The following is a 21805-nucleotide window of genomic DNA, read 5'->3' as shown; positions in this document are numbered from 1 at the left end:
AGCAGTTAAATTGCATTGGGTATTGCAAATAATCTAAAGATAAAGCCTACGGGATATATGCATGCTATGGTACATTCCTTATAACAGCCAGGAGCATGCCTAGACTCTGGCTTCTGGAAGCATCCTAGGACTAGTCCCCCAGGATATGGAGAGACACGGTTTGGCCCTTTAGTAGAGCGTCTAATAACGGATCATCAACAGATAAATGCTATTTGGCTTCTGTGCCGAGCTCGTATAGCAGGGAAAGTGATATTTCGGCAGGCACAGCATCATTATCTGCACGCATCCTACATTTCTTTTTCTTTAATAGCAAGAGTGGTGAGCACTTCTAAAACGTTCAGTTATTCTGTCTAAAGAACAAGGCTCTACACTAGGAGAAAGACAGGCAGCTCAGGATTTCCCAGAAACTCAGGGATAGGGGCCGGAGACAGGGGGAGTTCTGCTTTGGTTTCTAATCCCAGCGACTGAGTCCAAGCCACTATGTCAATAGCAGGTGTGATGATGGTTTGGAGGGACGTTTTAAACGGATTGTTTAATCTTACTCAGACTTTTTGTGGCTGAGGATGAGTCAACATTAACTTAATTAAAACTCCACGAGAATAGCTGTGAATAAGACCGGCGCCTGGGCTGAGGTCAGCGACTAAGAGGTCAGTGCAGGCGGCTCCCGCCCACACCCACGTTGTTCCCGCCCACACCCGCACTGCCCCATCCTCATTAGCTGCCTTCCCCTGCGCCCGGCGCCCATTGGCCATTCTGAGGATGCGCTTCTCCTATAAGAGGCGGCAGCTCCCGTCCGCAGGTGACCCTCTGAACTCCAGTGGCTTTGAGGTGAGTGGGGTGGCCCCTCCCCGGGACCCCGGATCAGAGGTCTCGCGGCACGGACAGGACCAACCTCCAGTAAGAACCAGGTGGAAGTCGTACCGTGAGAGCTCCACCCTTCGTTTCTTAGAGCTTCTTGGGGGGACAGCAGACACTATTCTTGAGAATCTCCTGTGTGCCAGGAGCAGACTCTGTCCCACGTTGGATTTCGGCTTTATAGGGAGCCCTGTGTCTCTGTGACTTCTTGTTAGCAGGAACAAACATATTAATCTTTCTTTTCTATCCAAGAGGTAATACCTCTTTTCTTCTTCCTCTATAATGGAAACCTTCTCCTAAGCTCCATCAAAGGAAGGGAGTCTTCGATTCTAGACCTCTGTGCACTTTGTACCTCTACCCCAGGTCATGATTGACAGAGGCATGGGTCCTTGAGATTCAGAGCTAGTTAATAGTCCAGGTAAACACAACCCCGATTAAATGTAACTATCTGATTTTCAGAGGTTTTAAGTGGACTTGGTCGATAATCCACTCTAGCCGCCTTGGAATGGCGGTGGAGGGAACAAGCCCCCAGAAGTCTGTGCCTGTGAGATGTCAAGGGTGGGGTCATTTTTCTTTTCTTTTTAAGACAGGGTTTCTCCCTGGATCCCTGGCTGTCACACTACAGGCCAGGCTGGCCTCAAACTCACAGAGATCCCCCTGCCTCTCTCTCCTGAGTGCTGGGATTAAAAACACGTGTTACCACTGGCCCGCTCAAGGGCGGGATGCTAAGTGAGTGTCCCGGGGTCACAAACTCAGTCCCTGGAGTTCACATGTCCATGTGTAGCTGCTGCCCTAGATCTTTCTGATCGTGTGGAGGGAGGCAGCCTCTGCCTTGGCCTTCTGGAGGGCTCCTTTATCCCCCATGAGCTTGCTTAAGCCCTTTTGCTTGCAGTCCATCTCCACTTCATTCCCACTTCCCGTTTAGAAAAGAAAGTCAGTATCCCCAGGGATTCTTTCCAAACCGTTCATTGTAGCTTTCAATCCTACCTTCAAAAACTGTGCCCCCACCCTCAGAAGCCTCACTGTGCTTCCCAGATGAGACTTCGAAGCTCCACTTACTGGTGCTGAAGCTCAGGAAGGAAAGAGCTGGTGGTGTGCACGCACCCCTCACTGTGTCCCGCCAAGGCTACTAATCCGATGGTCTTCTTGGCAGGTCCTCTTTCCAGTGCCGGATCCTGCCCACTGGGTCATCTTCATTCAGGTGAGGATCCCACCCTGCCTGTGAGGGCGACTCCTTATCTTTTGAGGGTGAGTCCTTTCCTTTCAGGGTGAGCTCCTGCCTTTGAGGTTGACCCTTTGAGGGTAAACTTCTCCCTTTAAGGGTGACCCTTTTATCTTTTCTGGCTAGAAAGGGGCTCAAAGGGGAAATAGAAGGCTAAAGGGGGGGGGGAGAAATACCAGAGGAAATCATGGGCTTCTAACGAGGGCTTTCGAACCGTTGAAGGAATGCCCCAAGGCTGGGTAGATCAACAGGCAGCATTGCTGGTGCCGTGGGAATGTGGCTGTCAGCACAGGGACCTGATTTTAGGTCAGTCCCGAAGTGTTCAGGGCAGCAGAAAGATGTGTACTGTCAAAGACCCAGTGTAAACATGTGCCCTCACCTCTTAGAGCTGTGTGAGCACCGGCATGTTAGTCTCTCAAAGCTCTAGTTGAGTTTACAAAGGAAACAGAAGACCTGTTGCCCTCCCTGGAGCGGCTTTACAGCGTCTTAGGGTATAAGACACGCGTGAACAAAGCACGTGGGGAAGATACTTTGGACCCGAATTCAATGGGCATAGATGTAGACCTTCACAGAAGTCTCAGTTTGGAGCTGAAGTTCAGGAGGACAGAGCAGAAAAGGGAAGGGCAGAGACACAGTGGGTTCTCTTGCCATTCTGGGCACTATGCAGGGTGGTGTCTAACCCTCTGTCCCACTGCCATCTGTAAGGCCCGTCTAAGAAGTGGGTTTTGCACATTAAGGTATGGGAGCAGGGTGGATGGAGTCACCGCTTCTGCCCCCTGCTGGCGAGCTCTGTGCTAGCACTCACTCATTTGAGCTTTCACACTTCAGATTCACCATGATTGAAGACAACAAGGAGAACAAAGACCATTCCTCAGAAAGGGGGAGAGTGACTCTCATCTTTTCCTTGAAGAATGAAGTTGGAGGACTCATAAAAGCGCTGAAAATCTTCCAGGTATGGATTTTCCACAAAGCCCATCTAAAAAACGGGTCTCAGAAATTCTATTTAAAATGTAAGGTGCCGTCAGTCAGTTCCCCAGAGATGGCCTATTGAAGTCTCTTAACTTGCCTTGCTAACATATTGTTCAGGGAGTGGAAAGATAGCTCAGTGGTTAAAACACGTTCCGTTCTTCCAGAGAACACAGGTTCAGATCCTAGCGCTCACACCAGGCCGCTCACAATCAGCTCTAACTCTGGTTTCAGGGGATCTTATGCCCTCTTCGGGGCTCTGCACAGCACTCGGGTGCACACACATAAAATAAATAAAATATGTTCGGTTCTGAGAAATGGGTGAGAAAGAAAACATCCTAGGAAAGACTAGACGCAAATAGCTGAGAAGGAGATTGGGGGAGGAGTCACCGCTTAAATGTTGAGAGATTTCAACTAGCCAAAGCGTTTTACACCTAGTGAAATGCATAGCCATGTAATATTGATATTATTTAATGACCTATTAATATCTCCAGGTGACAAAGTAGCAATTATGTCAGCTGCTGCTGTCAGAGCCTCATTGCACATGACCCTCAAATATTTTCAGTTTAACATAGTGAGACTGTGGGTTACTGTGCATCTGTGAGCCTTAAAATGTTCCTCTTACAATTTTTAATTTTTATTTATTACATGTGTTTATTTGTGTGTGCAGATGTGCTGTGTGTGTGTGTGTGTGTGGGCGTGTGTGTGTGTGTGTGTGCGCGTGCGTGAGTGTGCGTGTGAGATGGTCGGTTTATAGGAGTTGGTTTTCTCCTTCTACTGTGGGTTCTGGGGATTGAACTCAGTTGCCAGACTTGGTTGCAGGCTCCATTACCTGCGGAACCATTTTATTGGCCCAAATGTTTACATTTTTGACCCAGTAATGCCATTTCCATGAAACTGTCTTTGTGTGTGCGTGTGAGCGCGCATCCATGCACGCGTGTTATAGGTGCACATTGCAGAGGCCAGTGGAGGATGTCAGAATGTTCTCTATCATTCTCCGATATTCCTCTCAGGGAGCCTGGTCTGGGCTGGCGTCCAGCAAGCCTCAGAGATTCCTGTTTCTCTAGCCCCACAGTGTGGGGTTACCGCCAAGTGGCTGCACCAGACTTTTTATGTGGGTGCCGGGGATTCAAACTCAGATCCTTATCCTTGTGCAGCAGGCACTTTAACCACTCAGCCATCTGCCCAGCCCCTCTCCTACAGTTCTCCTGATGAGAAATGGGTGAATCAGACAGAGAACAGTGTTTATTGAGCACTTATTACATGCAGTATACCGGACTTTATACTAAGCATGTGCATCCGAACAAACCAGGCATGGTACCGTCCGTCACCGAGTGCATGATCTGGACATGGGGGCAGACGTCAAGCAAGCAGTTTAGTGAGTGCACGACTATACAGGTGTAAAGAGAGACGCTAGGTCCTGTGACATCGCTGAACTGGGGGCTCTACTCCAGTTTAAGAACCCAGGGACACAATAGCTTATTTCTAGCAAACAGCGAACAGCAGGCTAAGTCCTGGGGCTTGAACACCACATGGCCGGCAGGTTCCAGAAGCAGATTTGTGTGCACACAGATCCCTTATTAGCTGGGTGGTCACTGGGAGTTAACCTCTCTGCCTCATGCCTTAATGTCTCAATAAAATGAGAGAGGACCCTGCCTACCTCATGTTATTAGGAACTAATAGTTAAACTGTTGAGAGCGCTTGAGGTTGTACAAAGCAAACCGTCAATAAATGCTGACTATTGTTATCAAGCAGGTTTATCTCCCCATGACATGCTATTTAGTCATTCAAAGAAGAAACACTTAGATGTGGACACTGCTCTAGAAGGACTCGGACTCCTGATGCATGGCAGAGTCTTAGCCAACTCCTTTCAACCTGTTCTCTCCCTGACCTCTTTAGTGAGGAGTTATAAAACATCAATATTGCTCTCATTCCCTCCCTTGCTCTGTGGATTAATTTGTTCTCTAATACGAGTAATATTGGTACCATCTCTCCTTGTTCCTTTACCTCTTTCCTCCCCAAATTTAATATTATATTATATTATAATTACTATTATTATACAAAGAGTTAAGCATCAGGCTTTGAGCATGCCGGGCAAGGGTTCTGTCATGTATCTCCTCAGTTCTCCGTTTGCTTATTATTCTGAGAGAAAGTCTCACTAAGTTTTCCAAGCTGCCTTCAAACTCATGATCCTCCTGCCTCCGCCTCTCAAGTAGCTAGGATCGCAGGCCTCTACCAGCAAGCCTGGCTTGTATTATTATCGTAGCGATTACCTTTGGAAGTGCATACCTGGATTTCTTCTTCCAGTGCCTTCCATTTTCTTTTTTGTTAGAGTTTGGGTATGTGGATTAAGAACTCGACACATTCCGTAAACCTATAAAGAAAACGTCAGTCTTCTGCTCTGTCTCTCCTTATCCCATTTTTAAAAATCTGTTTTGCAAAGACAGGGCCTTGCTCTGTAGTTCAGACTGGCCTGGAACTTCCACAGCCTCCTTAGAGCTGTGATTGCAGGTGTAAGTCACCATGCCCAGACCAGCATTTGGTGCTTAGATCTGGCCTGTACCCAGCCCCGACTGTACCCAGCCCCGACTGTAACCAGCCCCGACTAACGGTATCCTTGTCACTTCACTGGTTTCTGAAGGGTATGATGGGCTTTCATATTTTGATTTAATCTTACATATTCCAGGAGGAGATTGTTTTGCCATTAACAGCACTAAAAACACCTTCTTCCTCCTTTACAGCTAATTCTGACAAGTGTTGAATTGTTTTTGAGTTCTAATGAAAGTATTCTTCTCAAAGATTATTAGCATCTGAGGTGGGGCCATGCAGTCTTTTTCCCTCTGCTTTTCACAGGAGAACCACGTGAACCTGTTACATATTGAGTCCCGGAAATCGAAGCGAAGAAACTCAGAATTTGAGATTTTTGTGGACTGCGACATCAACCGAGAACAGCTGAATGACATCTTTCCCCTGCTGAAGTCCCACACCACGGTCCTCTCTGTGGACTCGCCCGATCAGCTCCCTGAAAAGGAAGATGGTACGTTGGAGATGGCAAAGCCCCACCTCTAAGAGCAAGCACCCAATGTGTGTCCCGCCTTCCATTTTGAGGACAAGGGGATAAAAAGAAACTTCTGTCCTTTCAAGGTCCTCATTGTGTGACAGTGAAGGGAGACAGAATGGAGCTGATCAGAACTCTGAGGAAAAACTGAGGCAGCATTTGATTGAGGGCGGGGGTGAGAGAAACCTTGAGTGTGAGAAAGGTGGGTCAAAGGTCAATGATCTCTCTTAGCTCCTAAAGGACTTCTTGATTCCACAACCCTAATCTCGTGCCTCAGTTCCCTCCAGAATCTTCCTAGATCTCCCCGGGCTTGGTGTCTAACAGATATTAGACAGATATTTGAATTTGGGGGGAATGTTGGTTGTGTTTGATGTTGGTGATCTGAAACCTATTATATACCACATTCCCACCAAAAATAATGGCTCTGGTGATACAAAACCTTCCAAGGTTCAGATACTCGGATCAAAAAGACTGAGGCTAAGGTCTCCATTATGGAACAAAAATCGCACTGTAATTAAGTTAAGACAAAAGATGAATGGATTCATTTAGTAACTTTATACTACATGGAGTCTTTTCAAATACATCACAATTTTTGGGGTGTGGCCAGGGCCGTGGTTCATCTGCCATGCCTTCATGTCATTGTTAAACTGTGGATTCCCCTCCTCTTCCGGCTGACAGGGAGCAGCTTCCCTGAGACTCTGAGTCCTCCTTTTAAAACAGAAAGGGCAGGAAAGGTGAGTTCTGCCCTCTCTTCCTCTGGTAACAGTTACCTTGGGCAAATGCCTTAGCCTCAGCGATCTGCTTCCCTCGACTACACAGTGAAGAGTTTCCTGGAGTGCACACCAGCTCACGTGATCACACACACACCAGGTGGCTTATGACCTCTGGCCTCCTTGGGCATTAATATTCACGTGCACACACAGGCACACGCACACACATTTACCGAGCTACAACGATAAACATTCTAAAGAAAATCGAAAAACTAGATATTGAGATATGATTCTGTGCCTCAAACAAACACGGATATGAAGGTCCCTTCCTGGACTTGCACGCTGGTGTCTAGAACTGCATTCCCCTAGTCAGCCTCCACGGATATGAAGGTCCCTTCCTGGACTTGCACGCTGGTGTCTAGAACTGCATTCCCCTAGTCAGCCTCCACAGAATAACCAGGCGTGTGTCATACGACGTTTACATGCTGGGTTCGTTACTTCAGTATGGTGTTCTTCAGCACTTGGGAAATCAACCTAAAGCTTAAAAAAAAGACCTTAAAGCCAATGATTTTAATTAAAATGTAACTTCTAGGAGCAGAGTGGCCATTTAAGCTGTGTTTGATTTCCTTCCATACACAAGTCTCAGCTCATCCAACCACACGTGCTTCTGAATTTCGCTTTGGTTGAGACGGCCTCCTCAATCCTCAGTGGCGTCTGGATTTTGTTTTACAGTTATGGAGACTGTCCCTTGGTTCCCAAAGAAGATTTCTGACCTGGACTTCTGCGCCAACAGAGTGCTGTTGTACGGATCCGAACTCGACGCGGACCATCCTGTAAATACGTTTAAAAAGTCATTCAGTACAAATAATTTAAGTCAAACTAAAGATTAAGGGCAACTTTTAAAAAAGCCTTTAAGACAGATTTATTAACTTTAATTTGATGGGAATGGGTGTTTTCCCCCGCATGTATGTGTATGTGCCTCAAGTGTTTCTGGAAGCCAGAGGAAGGCATCAAGCGCTCTGGAACTGGAGTTGTGGGTGGTTGGGAGACACCGTGTAGGGACTGGGAGCTGAGCACTGGATCCTCAAGAGCAACCAGTGCTCCTTAGTGTGGAGCCTTCCCCCATCTTCTAGGGGCAACTATTTTTCAGACACGTTAATAGCTTATATTAATCATACAAAATACTGAGTTTCATTATGATATTTTTGTACATATGTAAGATGTTTTGACAAAATCACTGTGATCGCCCTGTCTCGTTCCCTCCCCACCAGGCCCCCCAGATAGCAAAGGCAAATTGATGGTGAGAAAGTCCTTTTCTAATCTAAACAGAATTGGGGGTTGAGGCATTCGCAACAGCCCCACCTGTTGGTAGGACTGAGTCCTCAGGCAGAAAGGTATCCAGCTTCGCTAGCATGGAGATCAGCCCTGTTCCTGGCATTCCCGTTATTAAGATATCCGCAGAGCTGTGCAGCTGAGTGCATCGGAAGTCAGTCTCTGCTAAAATGAGCTTGAGTGTTTGAAATGACAATAAAGCTGGGCCAGAAGAACCCCTAACACATGCTGCCCAGTTTGATTGACAGACAGTCAATGATTGGGGAAGTTGTCTTCTTGGGGAATTTTACAGGAGAGCTGTGAGCTCAAGAGTTGGAATCCAGAGCATTACACTCATGTTTGCAGCTCAGGGAAGGAAGGAGAGGGCAGAATGCAATTATGGAGGCTTGCAGATCCAGCCTTCGCTTTAGTGCCTCCTGCTTTTTAAGCTGCACGAATGCGGCCATACACCACTTTAGATAGCCTCCAGGGGGCCCATCTGTTTCCAGCCAATCTTACCAAGTAACTATTGCACGACATTGGGTGCTCACCCCGAAGGAGCTTGCAGCTTAGTTGAGAACTAGCGTGGATTAGCGTATTGCAAGATAAAATGGACAGACTGTGCCAGATGGCATTAGCAAGTTGGATACACACCCAAGGGAGCAAATGCTTCTGACCGAAGCCATCAGAGAAAGGTGATGAAGCCAAAAGATTTCGGTGAGTGAGAGATGGAAAGAAAGGACAGTCTGGGGTGAGCGAAGGGTCTGAGGCAAGGAAAGCCGGACGTGTTAATGGGAATGTGAAATACTAGCTTTACAGACATCCACTGCCATGGATGCTCACCTCCTTCCTATTGTACCTTTGTTTGTTTTTTAAAGGTGCATTTACTTATTATATATGAGTACACTGTAGCTGTCTTCAGACACACCAGAAGGGGGCATCAGATCTCATTACAGATGGCTGTGAGCCACCATGTGGTTGCTGGGATTTGAACTCAGGACCTCTGGAAGAGCAGCCGGTGCTCTTAACCACTGAGCCATCTCTCCAGCCCTCTCCCTCCACTTGTAGCATTTGCTTTTTATTTATTCTGATTACCACATCTCTCAGCTGCTTCCTGGGCCTCTCTCCAGCCTTGCCACCTTCACACGCTCTAGGCCATTAGAATGATCTAGTGACCACTCTCTCTCTCTCCCTCTAGACATTACCGGTGGGTTTCCACATAGCACCATTATTCCTGGTAGCAGGAAGTAGACAGAGGGCAGTGCCTATCAACCGAGGACAAGATAAAGAATGAACGGTAGGCAGAGCCAGGCATTGGGGATTACCGGGCATAAAAAGGCACAGCACATGGACGTGCAGGCTCATGCACTTAATCCCAGAATTTGGCAGATCTGAGGCAGGAGGATTACCACTAGTTTGAGGTCAGTCTCTGGATATGTAGTAAGACTATGTCTCACAAAACAAAATGAAACGGGCATGAAATACCGTGCCACAACGTGGGTGAATCTTGAACAGAGTCAGCCTCAAAAGGCCTCATGTTGTATAATTTCATTTATGTGAAGTATCTGGAAGAGAGAAATTCACTTCGACAGAGATTAGATCGCTGGTTGGCAGAGATTTGGGTTCAGGGTGGGGTAGGGTCGGGGAATGAGGAAGGGATAGCACGATATTTCTTTTTGCTATGACCCAATTTTTCTAAAATCAGATGGTACAGTCTATGACCTTACTACCCTGAACGCACCTGTCTGGTCTGAGATGGTCGCTGGGCACACTGACAGGACTGCTGTCTCAGCCATTTGCAAGTCTGAGGCTGGAGGATTTCAGGTTTCAAAGGCTAGCCTGGGCAATGTGGCAAAGATGTCTCAAAATCAAAAACAAACAAAAATATGATCGTGGTTATTAATTTCTATGAATAGCTATTTCATGGCATATGGGCTGTACCTCAGTGTAGTGGTTTAGTCTAAAGGAGATCAAGATAGCCCCCAGGTCCAAATCCAAGCTCCTTAGCAGACCTCAACCTGCAGGTCCCGGACTCGTCTTCTAGATGACCCATGCACTGTGTAGGCACCAGAAGCATGCGCCTTGTATCCTGGACCTGTTTTCCTTCCTGTGCACTTTTTGTGACCCTTCCGTCCTCCACCCAGCTCTCTCCACACAGCAGACCCAGCTTGGGGATCAGCACCAGGAAGCTCAGTTTGGTTAATATTTTAAATATTCATTTCCATTTTAATATTATTTGCTTTCCGTTCTGTGTACTATTTTTATTTACTATTTACTCTTGTTTTGCTGGGTCTCAAGTGTTCTAGGCGGGACATTCTATTGCCTGGTTACACCCCAGCCTTACCGTTTCATTACTAATTTCTACCATAGGCAACATAACTGAAGACACAGTCAAGTGATTAAAGAAAAAAAGAATAAGACAAGAGCTATGCACTTAATTAGGATGGTCTCTTTTTGTCACTGCAGGATCTTCGCATATAAAATATCATTTGGCTTTGTAGCCACTAGATGACAGAGCTGTCATGTGACAGCTGACTTCAAAATGAAAGTGGTCACAAGCAATCCTTGCCTGTGCTAACAACTATGCAGTTCTTTGATATCTCCAGTCAAAACAATGAAGTTTTTAGTGTCATCTCCAAGTATTTTTAGTTTCAATATTTAATTAATTTCAATTTTCAGGGCTTCAAAGACAATGTCTACCGTAGAAGACGAAAGTATTTCGCAGAGCTGGCTATGAACTACAAACAGTAAGTATGTTACAAGCCAGCACCTGGAACTTTGAGATAACAAAAAGAACAAAATGAATGGAATAAGCTATGTTTATTTGGTAGGTAGAAAGCCTTGTAATGGTAACTACCTAACTACAGCGCGGAATTCCCCATCTTGATCTCCTCAGTGGGGACCCCATTCCCAAGATTGAATTCACGGAAGAGGAGATTAAGACCTGGGGGACCATCTTCCGAGAGCTGAACAAACTCTACCCAACCCACGCCTGCAGGGAGTACCTCAGAAACCTTCCTCTGCTCTCAAAATACTGTGGCTATCGGGAAGACAACGTCCCGCAACTGGAAGATGTCTCCAACTTTTTAAAAGGTAATACGCCCACGGAGCTGTGGAAGGGGGAGTCTGTTGATCTGCTTCAACCGGGACAGTGTTGTTTGTGGAGGAATGAAGTCTAGTTACTGGATACATGTGGCCTTTTACATTGTAAACAATTAACATGTATCTGATCAAAGTAGTAGGGCCTTGGCCACACCAGCCACATGTTAAATGCTCAGCTGTGACAGATGGCTGTTGTTCCATCCCATCGAGAAATGTGGAAGACCGTTGGATAGCGTTCTGCCCATCAGTGAGGGGGCAGATTTACACAGCAACTGCACGGAGCTGGACCGTCAGTGTTGTGATGGTTTAGTGTGAGGTGTAAGTGAGTACACTGTGAACTCTTTAGCTACTGATACCCGGTAGCCCCTTTTCCAGTACAGAGAAGACAGTCACATTTGAGTGGAAGGTTAGGTGAAATTTATAAAAAGAGGTATAGAAGATAATAATGCTTAATAATAACATAGATTAAATGGCTATAATAAATTTATCATAATTTACCATACCAAAAATTAAAGTACCATATAAGGTAAAAGGTCCCATTATTGTGTTTTATATGTATGTGCCACATGTTCAAAGCCACACCCTCCTTATCCCTTTCTTCTCTCCAAAAGTCCCACTTCTGCTTTCCTGCTACATGCATTCCATTCCCCCCTTCCCCACTCTTCCCTCCTCCCCTGTGATCCCTTCTTCCCTGCCTACCACACACACACACACACACACACACACACTCACAAACACACACACACAAACACACACTCACAAACACACACACATACACACAAACACACACTCACAAACACACACACTCACACACACAAACACACACTCACAAACACACACATACACACAAACACACACACTCACAAACACACACTCACAAACACACACACACTCACACACACACTCACTCACAAACACACACACAAACATACACACACAAACACACACACAAACACACACACTCACAAACACACACACACTCACACACACAAACACACACTCACAAACACACACACATACACACAAACACACACACTCACAAACACACACACACTCACACACACAAACACACACTCACAAACACACACATACACACAAACACACACACTCACAAACACACACACACACTCACACACACAAACACACACTCACAAACACACACATACACACAAACACACACTCACAAACACACACACACTCACACACACAAACACACACTCACAAACACACACATACACACAAACACACACTCACAAACACACACACACAAACACACACACACACACACACACACACACACACACACACACACACACACGGGGATTTGAATCTAGGTTCTGCACGTAAGAGAAAAGTAGTCAGTATTTGTTTCTCTGAGCCTGGCTCATTTCTCTTATTACAACGATCCCCTTTCCATCCATGTTCTTGCAATTGTTAGGATGTCATTTTTACGACGGACACAGTCCCACTGTGTATATGTACTGTTGTCTCCACCTATTCTCTGCTGATGGGTATCTAGGTGACTCCATCTCCTGAGTGACTTGGATAGCGTTCAATATCCAAGTTGATAGTTGTTGGTGTAACAACAAGCTTGGGTGCACAAGTATCTATGTGGTGCGTTGACTTAGTGCCTGCTGGGAATATGCCCAGGAGTCATCTGCCTGGAGTTCTATTTTAGTTTTTTTTCCTTTTGGAGAAACTTCCATAATGGCTACCGCAGTTTACATTTCCAGTCAGTGTATAAGAGTTAAAATGCTCTCCGTGTTTGAAGGAGGGTGCCAAGTGTAATTGAAGTCTTCCTGAATTTGTATTCTACCTTTATCATCTCCCGTGGTTCTTGAGAACATTGTCCAGTGTTTCATAGCTGTTAGAATGAGGAGAAGAATCTTTTTGTAAGCACGATGGGAGATGTGGTGTGTAGAAGGATCTGACCCTGGGATGTGCTTCATGATGCTTGGCGTTCAGTCGCACGCATCTGCTACGTTTTAATTTCCACACCCCTTGAAAGTGCTACCTGGTGCCACTGGCCGGTGTCAGCCGTCTGCCCGAGGGGAAAGTTTTCTGTTTTCTCTGTTGCTTTGCAGAACGCACAGGGTTTTCCATCCGTCCTGTGGCTGGTTACCTCTCACCGAGAGATTTCCTGTCAGGGTTAGCCTTTCGAGTCTTTCACTGCACTCAGTATGTGAGACACAGTTCGGATCCTCTCTATACCCCAGAGCCGTAAGTACCTGTGTTATTCACTCATCAAATGGTTATTTGGAGTAATGGCGCCCACTTCACAAGGCATCTTGTAAATATTCAGTAAAGCAGCATATGTCAAGCCCTTAGGATAGAGACTAGCATTAAAGTGTAATAAACATATAATATTATTATGCTATTATTAATTTGGTAACTTGTTAGATGTCAGATGCAGTTCTGTGCACAAGGGATGTAAAATCAAATTAAAAGGTATTGTCTTCATCAAGTGTGTATATGGGGGCATATACAGATGGTGAACAGGTAAATGTGGTATGTAGCATATCAGATGATGACGTGTGCCAGGGGAGGGAAATAAAACTAGGAAAGGATACAGGCATGCATGTGGGGAAGTTTTGAGAGGTGTGATCAGAGAGGGCCTTGCTGAGGACACATGGGAATAGAGACTTGATTTGGGTGGGCACTTGGGGTAGCAGTGGGTGTGAGTTGAGGGGACAAGATGTCTTTATTCAGTTAACATCCTTTGTGATCTATTATTCCTTATCAGCTAGAGTGAAAATAAGGTTGACTTTGGCTTGGGTTGGACAATTGTTTAAGCATGTGTGGGGATCACACAGTGTTAGAGACTGTATCTCTGTTGCAACTGTGTGTGTGTATTGTCACAGTGTGATACACTGTGTCTCTGTTGCAGAGACACCTGCCACGAACTCTTAGGCCACGTCCCTCTCTTGGCTGAACCCAGTTTTGCTCAATTCTCCCAAGAAATTGGCCTGGCTTCTCTTGGAGCTTCAGAGGAGACGGTTCAGAAACTGGCAACGGTATGCATCTGGAAAAGGTCGTATAGTCCGGTGTTGGCCACTGGGTATGATCAGGAGTATTTGGGCATCTTGAAGTCCACGTTCAAGGCAACCGTTAGAAAGTTGCTTTCGCTTTAAATGTTTGTGAATTTAAATAATGTTAAAAGCAGATATACAAATTTAAGTTTTCTCAAAAAAAAAACCCACAGATTTAAAACAAGACAGAGAATCACAAGTTTGCTTCAATATACTAGTTTTTAGACCAAAAAGAAAAAAGAGTGGTGTCTTATCAGTCAGGGAGGGAGGAACATTTTAGGATGGGGTTCAAGATATATGAGAAGGGGCTTGGCATTGCTGGGAACAGCTGAGGGTGGAGGAGGGGTGCGGGATGGGCTACTTGGTTCTGAAGTTGTGGTTTTGGGATGTTAGGAGTTCCTGAGACCTTTTGTGGAGTCCTTTGGGGCAAAATTATCCATAGGAAAAAGATATAAAATGTATTTTCAATGTGACAGACAGGCTCACATGCCACACTGAGTCTGGACTTAATGCCACCACCATGTGCCGAGTGGGGTAGCTTAAAGATTATCCACATTTCTTCGGAGAGGAGATTCAGACACCCAACCCTTTTCTAGCTCCATAGCTGTGTAAAGCTGAGCTCTCTTCATATACTCAAAGCTAAACAACATATTGCAGAAGATTAAATACAGAAACAGATATGGTAATCCATCTGCCATCTCATCAGACATTAAATACCGTCTAGCCAGACACGGACAAGACGTGAACAGTGCTGGCTTAGCTGACTCACTCGCTCCACACGGTGAATCCATAGGGTGATAATTGTGAAAAATGAAAACCAGGGCCAGCGAGATAGCCCAGTGGCACCAAGCATGGTGAGCAGAGTCCCACTCCATAGGAAAGAACCTGCCCCACGAGGTGTCCTCTGGCCTCCTGCAGGCGTGAGCACAGAGACAAATAAATGTAAAAGAATTAGATTAAAGTTAAAAAGATGACAGTGGAAAGACGGCTCTATGGTGGAGAGAACCCTTCCTGCGCCCCCAGAAGACCTGGCTCCGTTTCCCAGCACCCATAACAGCTCATAACCTTCTGCCACCCCAGCCCTAGGGAATCCCATGCCCTCTCTGGCATTTGTGGGTGCCCACATACATACACACATATAAATAAGAAACAACAAGAACAAATTAAAAACGTAACAATTATAAAACAGTGCTACTCTTCTGTTACCGTTTTGTAAAATGTACTTTCATTAAGTGTTACTTACGCCACATACAGTGGGTTTCCCATATTTGAAATTGATTTTTACGCACCTGAATCCATTTCTTTGGTTTAACTCTAACATGATCAATATAGCTAGGGTTGCACATGCACACAGAGAGATCATTGGACTCCTTGGTAATTTTTGACTGTATATGAGAGTCTTTATGTCAAGGTTACAAAGTCCTGATGTACAACAGGACCAGATTGTAAAAGGACTTGAGGTCTCGACTGGAAGTCCTGGGTGTTCTTGATTCTGGGTGTCCTTTGGGCCAGTGGCTAAGAACTGGATTGCTTTAGATTGCTATGCTCAGGATGGGAAGATGATGCTGACTTTGTTTTCCAGTGCTACTTCTTCACTGTGGAGTTTGGACTGTGCAAGCAAGATGGGCAGCTGAGAGTCTTTGGTGCCGGCCTGCTTTCTTCCATCAGTGAGCTCAGAGTAAGAGTCATGGACTTTGCACATAACTGTGTCCCCCAACATGATCAACACGGCTGGGGGCAGAGCTTGCTTCTGGGCAAGCGCTTACTATGGGAAATATTTCAGGCGGCAGCAAACATAAATTGAGAACATTTTTTTCCATACTCTCCCAATTTTCTAGAAAAAAAGATGTGTGTCTTTTAAATAGAAAGTGTTTTTAAAGCTTTAGACAAATTTCTGGGATACAAGCAGTAAGTTCTGTACGAAGTAGGGAAGTGGAATCTATTCACTTAGAAAAGGGGAGGGCGGTGGAGAGATCCAGGTTAAAGATGCTGTCCAAGGTACTGTCTTGTGCCGGAAGAGACTGCTCTCTGGTAGTGGGTATAAGTCGAGGGTAAAGGTGACCAGCGGAGGGGCTCGAGACCCCATATGAACAACAATGCCAACCAAACAGAGCTTCCAGGGACTAAGCCACTACCCAAAGACTATACATGGACTGACCCTGGACTCTGACCTCATAGGTAGCAATGAATAGCCTAGTAAGAGCACCAGTGGAAGGGGAAGCCCTTGGTCCTGCCAAGACTGAACCCCCAGTGAACTAGACTGTTGGGGGGAGGGCAGTAATGGGGGGAGGATGGGGGAGGGGAAGCCCATATAAAAGGGGAGGGGGAGGGGTTAGGGGGATGTTGGCCTGGAAACCGGGAAGGGGAATAACAATCGAAATGTAAATAAGAAACACCCAAGTTAATAAAGATGAAAAAAAAAAAAGGTGACCAGCGGAGGTAAACAGTAGGTGCCACAGTGTATAAGTGAATAGCTGAATAAATAGAGAACCTTAGGTGTCTCCTGTGCAATAGAGTTAAAAAAATGGCGGAGATGGTGTCAGGTCATTTGTGGGAGACAGCAAACTTGTTTTGTTGGGTTAGATCGGATGATGTAGAGACATAGGAGGCCAGTCTGAGGGTGCAGTCACGGCCCTTGCATAACTCAGATCAGAGGTGTGCCGGCCACTGCAGTCTTGTGTTCTGTGAAGACAGGCAGTATTTGACTGTCATCCTTTGTCCCCTAGCATGCACTTTCTGGACATGCCAAGGTTAAGCCCTTTGATCCCAAGGTTGCCTGCAAACAGGAATGTCTCATCACAAGCTTCCAGGATGTCTACTTTGTATCGGAGAGCTTTGAAGATGCAAAGGAGAAGATGAGGTAAAATCCTATGTCCCTCAAGTTCCATTTGCTGCAAACATAATGTCCAAAGATACAATAATCACAGGTATGAGTGAGTAGTTAATTGGGAGCCTGCCAGGAGCCTTCTACCTGGGTCACGTCTGTTGTTTAGAGTGAGTTGAATATCATAGATTCAGTAGTCACATGTGGGAATGGGATACATTGAGAGAGTGGCTCCTCCCCATTTCTTCCCAGCAGAGTTTCTAGCTCAGCAGGAAAAAAAGAACCTAGACTAGGTCCTGTTATATGGAAACTGACAAGAATGGAGGAAACGCTGTCTTGGCTCTGTTGGTCTCCTCTCCAGCTGGAGAACCACAGAAACCTTAGAGGGAAGTGAGGCAGGTGGGGAGACTCGCTAGAATTTAGATATGTTAAGTTTTAGGCCGTAACGACATGGAGAAGACAGAGAGATAGAAAGGCATGGGGATATTTCAGTGCATCCAGAGCTCCTGACTCATCAGCTAAGCGTGTAGTCAAGAGGGAAGGATTGGAGCACAGACACTTTTAGGAACTTCTTGCGAACTCCAGGTGAAAGTAAAGCCTGGACTAAGATAGAGGTAGCAGGGAGGAAGTCACTGTGGAAGCAGGATCCAGAAAACAGCATGTGATAAGTGTTGTCTTGAAGCCACACTATGAGGACAGGGGCAGACGACAGGGGTTTGGAGATGATGCGTATCTTCCAGGGGCTTGCTGTGTGCAGAACCAGATAACAATAGCAGCCGGGGTTCTCTAGCACAGATGGCATCCTTGTGCAAAGCTGTAGTAGTCCCTGCTGGGGAGACCAGATGGATGGGAACCTGGATTCCCTGTCTCCCCAGCTCGGCTGTGCTGGTATCCTCAGGGTCCTGAACATGACTGTTTCGTAGGGCACCACGTAAGAGGTTCAAATGTTGGCTTGAAAAAGGAGGCATATTTTTAAAGCTTGAGGAGTGGGAGAATTCAAGTCATTTTGAGAGGAATCTAGAAACACTCTAAAGAGAAAAACTACACAAGTAGGGGGGAGGGTGGGCCTCTTCCCACACACTCTTGCTCTGCTCCCTCTTTTGTTATGTAAGGCCTCGCTGAGGAGTCTGTTACCCTGTGGTTCAGTACTGCCGTTATCTACTGACAGATAAAGCTACTGGGCTTGGTGCCCTTAGTGAAGTCAAGAGGTCCAGAGATGGTTGTAGATCACTTCCATGGCATGAGACATGGGATTAATGCCCAGGATGAGAAGAGGGAGAGGAAACAGGGGGAAGAGAGGTATAGGGTGAGGGAGAGGGAGAGGGAGAGGGAGAGGGAGAGGGAGAGGGAGAGGGAGAGGGAGAGGGAGAGGGAGAGGGAGAGGGAGAGGGAGAGGGAGAGGGAGAGGGAGAGGGAGAGGGAGAGGGAGATACAATTCATGCATGCTCTCCCAATGAGTCATAGTGGGAGAGGCTGTTGGGACCTCTACTGTCGTGACAGAGAAAGCAGGTGTATGTGTGTGTGTGTGTGTGTGTGTGTGTGTGTGTGTGTGTGTGTGTGTTTCTCTCTCTCTGTGTGACTGTGTGTGTGTGTGACTGTGTGTGTGTGACTGTGTGTGTGTGTGACTGTGTGTGTGTGTGTTTGAGTCTCTGTGTTTTTTTTTCTCTCTCTCTGACTGTGTGTGTGTCTGAGTCTCTGTGTTTCTCTCTCTCTCTGTGTGACTGTGTGTGTGTCTAAGTTTCTGTGTTTTTCTGTGTGTGTCTGTGTCTGCATGTTTCTCTCTCTCTCTTCTCTCTCTCTGTGTGACTGTGTGTGTGTCTAAGTTTCTGTGTTTTTCTGTGTGTGTCTGTGTCTGCATGTTTCTCTCTCTCTCTCTCTCTCTCTCTGTGTGTGTGTCTGAGTCTCTGTGTTTCTCTCTCTCTCTCTCTCTCTCTCTCTCTCTCTCTCTCTCTCTTTCTGTGTGTGTGTGTCTAAGTTTCTGTGTTTTTCTGTGTGTGTGTGTGTGTGTGTGTGTGTCTGTGTCTCTGTGTGACAGGGTCTTCTGTCCTTTATTTACTTTTATCACTCATTGTCACAGAAATTAACACTCCCTTACTTGTTGTCTTAAATAGAGAATTTGCCAAAACCGTGAAGCGCCCGTTTGGAGTGAAGTACAATCCGTACACACAGAGCATTCAGGTTCTGAGAGACAGCAAGAGCATAACCAGCGCCATGAATGAGTTGCGGCATGACCTCGATGTCGTCAATGATGCCCTTGCTAGAGTCAGCAGGTGGCCCAGTGTGTGAAGGTTTCCAGTGCAGAAAGCCTTTGAGCATCAGTCCAGAGCCAGGGCCAGTTCTTGCTTCCCCTAAAGACCTCCTTGGGGAGGGACAGCAGCTCCCAGCTTAGCAATGTCTCTCACCTCTCTGTAACCAATCACTCACTGTCTCTGAAAACGCATACCTGGATGCTCTAGTACTGCTTGTCTTCTACTTCTGTTTTGATTTCTGTCACCTGCTTAGGGAAATATAATTCACATGCCACATGACTCACAGGATGCACATTTAAAATATTTTATTTCATTAAAATATAATTATATCGTTCTCCCCCTTCCCTCTCTTCTCTCCAATCCCTCCCTCTCAAATTCATGGCTTACTTTTGATGGGTGAGTTGCCTGACACTGGCCAGAGCTGGACTCATGGTGATGCCGTTTTTTCCCAGTCAGCCATTAGCAGATGGTCAGTCTGGATGCTATGATGAGTGTTTCTGTATCTGTTACCAGCACCGACTTTGTGACAGCCCAGGCATAGTCACACACTAGACTTCAAGGAGACAAGCTGAAACAGAAGTGCAGATGGCTTTGCTCTAGAGCACAGCTAGTAAAGAGTAAGCTGGCTTCACGTGCAGTGTCTGACAGGGACATAGAAATCACCAGGGCACAGCCAGGCATGAGGATGCCTATGATAGCAGTGCTTCCTAGCACTTTATTCCAAAGTGTCACAAGGTGTGGGGCACAGAGGGTAGGAAACGGGGCTGGGAATGGAGAAGGGCCAAGGAGAGCAGTTTGTATCAGATTGTAACTCTGTGAGGGCTGTAAGGATTGGAGCACGTGTGGTGTCAGCAGTGTAGCCTTGGCATAAGCAGTTGTATAAACTTTTCATTACTGTAACAAAGTGTCAGGGACAATCAGCTTATAAAGAGGAAAAGTTTGTTTTGGGTGTTATGGTCCATTAGACGTCGTTCCTGTGGTTTAAGCCAGTGGTGAAACAAGGCATGATGAGAGAATGTGGCAGAGCAAACTTCATAAAGGATGGAAAGAGAAAAAGTGAAGGGTTTAGAGAAAGAAGAAGAGAGAGATGGAATGAGAGAGGGAGAACACACACATGGGTACGCGCACACACACACACACACACACACACACACACACACACACACACACACACACACGGGGTGAGAGAGAGTCAGAGACAGACAGAAAGATCCTACAGTACAGTTTAAGAGTTCATTACCAGGGTAAGAGAGAGGGCTCAGCAGTTAAGAGTACTCGCTGCTCTTCCAGAGGACCCTGCTTTGATTCCCAGCACCCACACTGTGGCTCACAACCATCCGTCACTCCAGTTCCAGAGGGTCCAATGTTTTCTGGCCTCCACAGATAGCATGCAAGTGGTGCACAGATAGAAATACAGCGACACATTCAAACACAGAAAATAAACATTGAAAGACCCCACCTCTGCCTTTCACATTAATAGTAAAATTATATACCATTGATCATGCTTCTTTTCAAGCCCACTAGATGTATGTTTATGCTAGATTTGTAAAAGACACCTTTTAAGAATTCAGAGGAAACTACTGAAAACTGTATTTCATCCTGTGCTTCTCAAGGAAGCCGGTCGAGAGAGTGTAATAAAGCCATCTCAGAACTTTATAAACACATTAGCTGCCATTGAGCATGCACACATCAGTAAGTAAATACGTTCGTTCTGAAATCACGCCAAGTATGGACCAGCTAGTTCCCAGTCTGCTTGATCACCAGGAGAGCACTATAAAGAAGCCCTATAGATAACAAACATGGGAGAGCAGTCTGCTCTCTCTGGTTATTTCCGCAAGACTCTGGTGATGCTGGAGAATCAGTCACTGGCTTTTAAAAATGGTTGTGCCCTGACTAAAGCACTTTAAAATAAACAGTAAAGCCACAACCTTACCAAGTGTAACTTCAAGATAATAGAAATAGTAGGTGATAGACTTGACCTTGCCTTGGCTCTGGTTCTGCGATATTTGGCAGATCAGGGTTCCAAGAGCCTCAGAGTTTTCAAAACACCTAAGAACCTTTTAATAATTATGCAAACACCAGGACAGACTCAAACCAAAAGCATGGCCTGTAATTCTTTCCCAGAGAGAGCCATTCCTTGACAGTAGCAGTATGCGTGACTTTTTGAAGAAGACACAAATGCTAATCTTCAGAATGCCTGCATTCCTTAATCTCATGCTTGGCATTTAGAATTACATAAGTAGCAAGATACAGCAAAATGCACAGGATTACTGCTCATTTTAAAGTTGGCTTCCAAACCAGAGAAAGAAAAAAAAGCACTCAAAACACTCAATAACAGAGACCGTATGTTAATTTCCAGGACGTGGATAGAGATAACTGTGATCTGTTTCACTCTCGTCTTCGTGTTACTGTGGTGTATACATGTATAATTTAAACGTTTGTTATTCCACTGGGTAATAAACTCAAAGTTCATGATCTT

At 45.8% G+C, this 21805-nt stretch overlaps 1 protein-coding gene across 1 annotated transcript; it reads left to right on the top strand.

Annotated features, from left to right (window-relative positions):
* The first annotated feature begins 763 nt into the window (after positions 1–763).
* Tph1 (tryptophan hydroxylase 1) lies at positions 764–21805 on the top strand. Its single transcript, NM_001100634.4, is given in 12 exon segments — positions 764–828; positions 2009–2056; positions 2906–3029; positions 5897–6080; positions 7544–7644; positions 10802–10869; positions 11019–11215; positions 13309–13444; positions 14112–14238; positions 15836–15931; positions 16980–17113; positions 19189–21805. Coding segments are annotated over 10 exon segments (1335 nt in total). The 5' UTR covers positions 764–828; positions 2009–2056; positions 2906–2912; the 3' UTR covers positions 19364–21805.

This window comes from Rattus norvegicus, chromosome 1, assembly GCF_021556685.1.
Source record: "Rattus norvegicus strain SHRSP/BbbUtx chromosome 1, alternate assembly SHRSP_T2T, whole genome shotgun sequence".
Lineage (NCBI taxonomy): Eukaryota > Metazoa > Chordata > Mammalia > Rodentia > Muridae > Rattus > Rattus norvegicus.
Note: the sequence above shows the minus strand (reverse complement) of the source record. Positions and strands in the feature narration are given on the sequence as shown.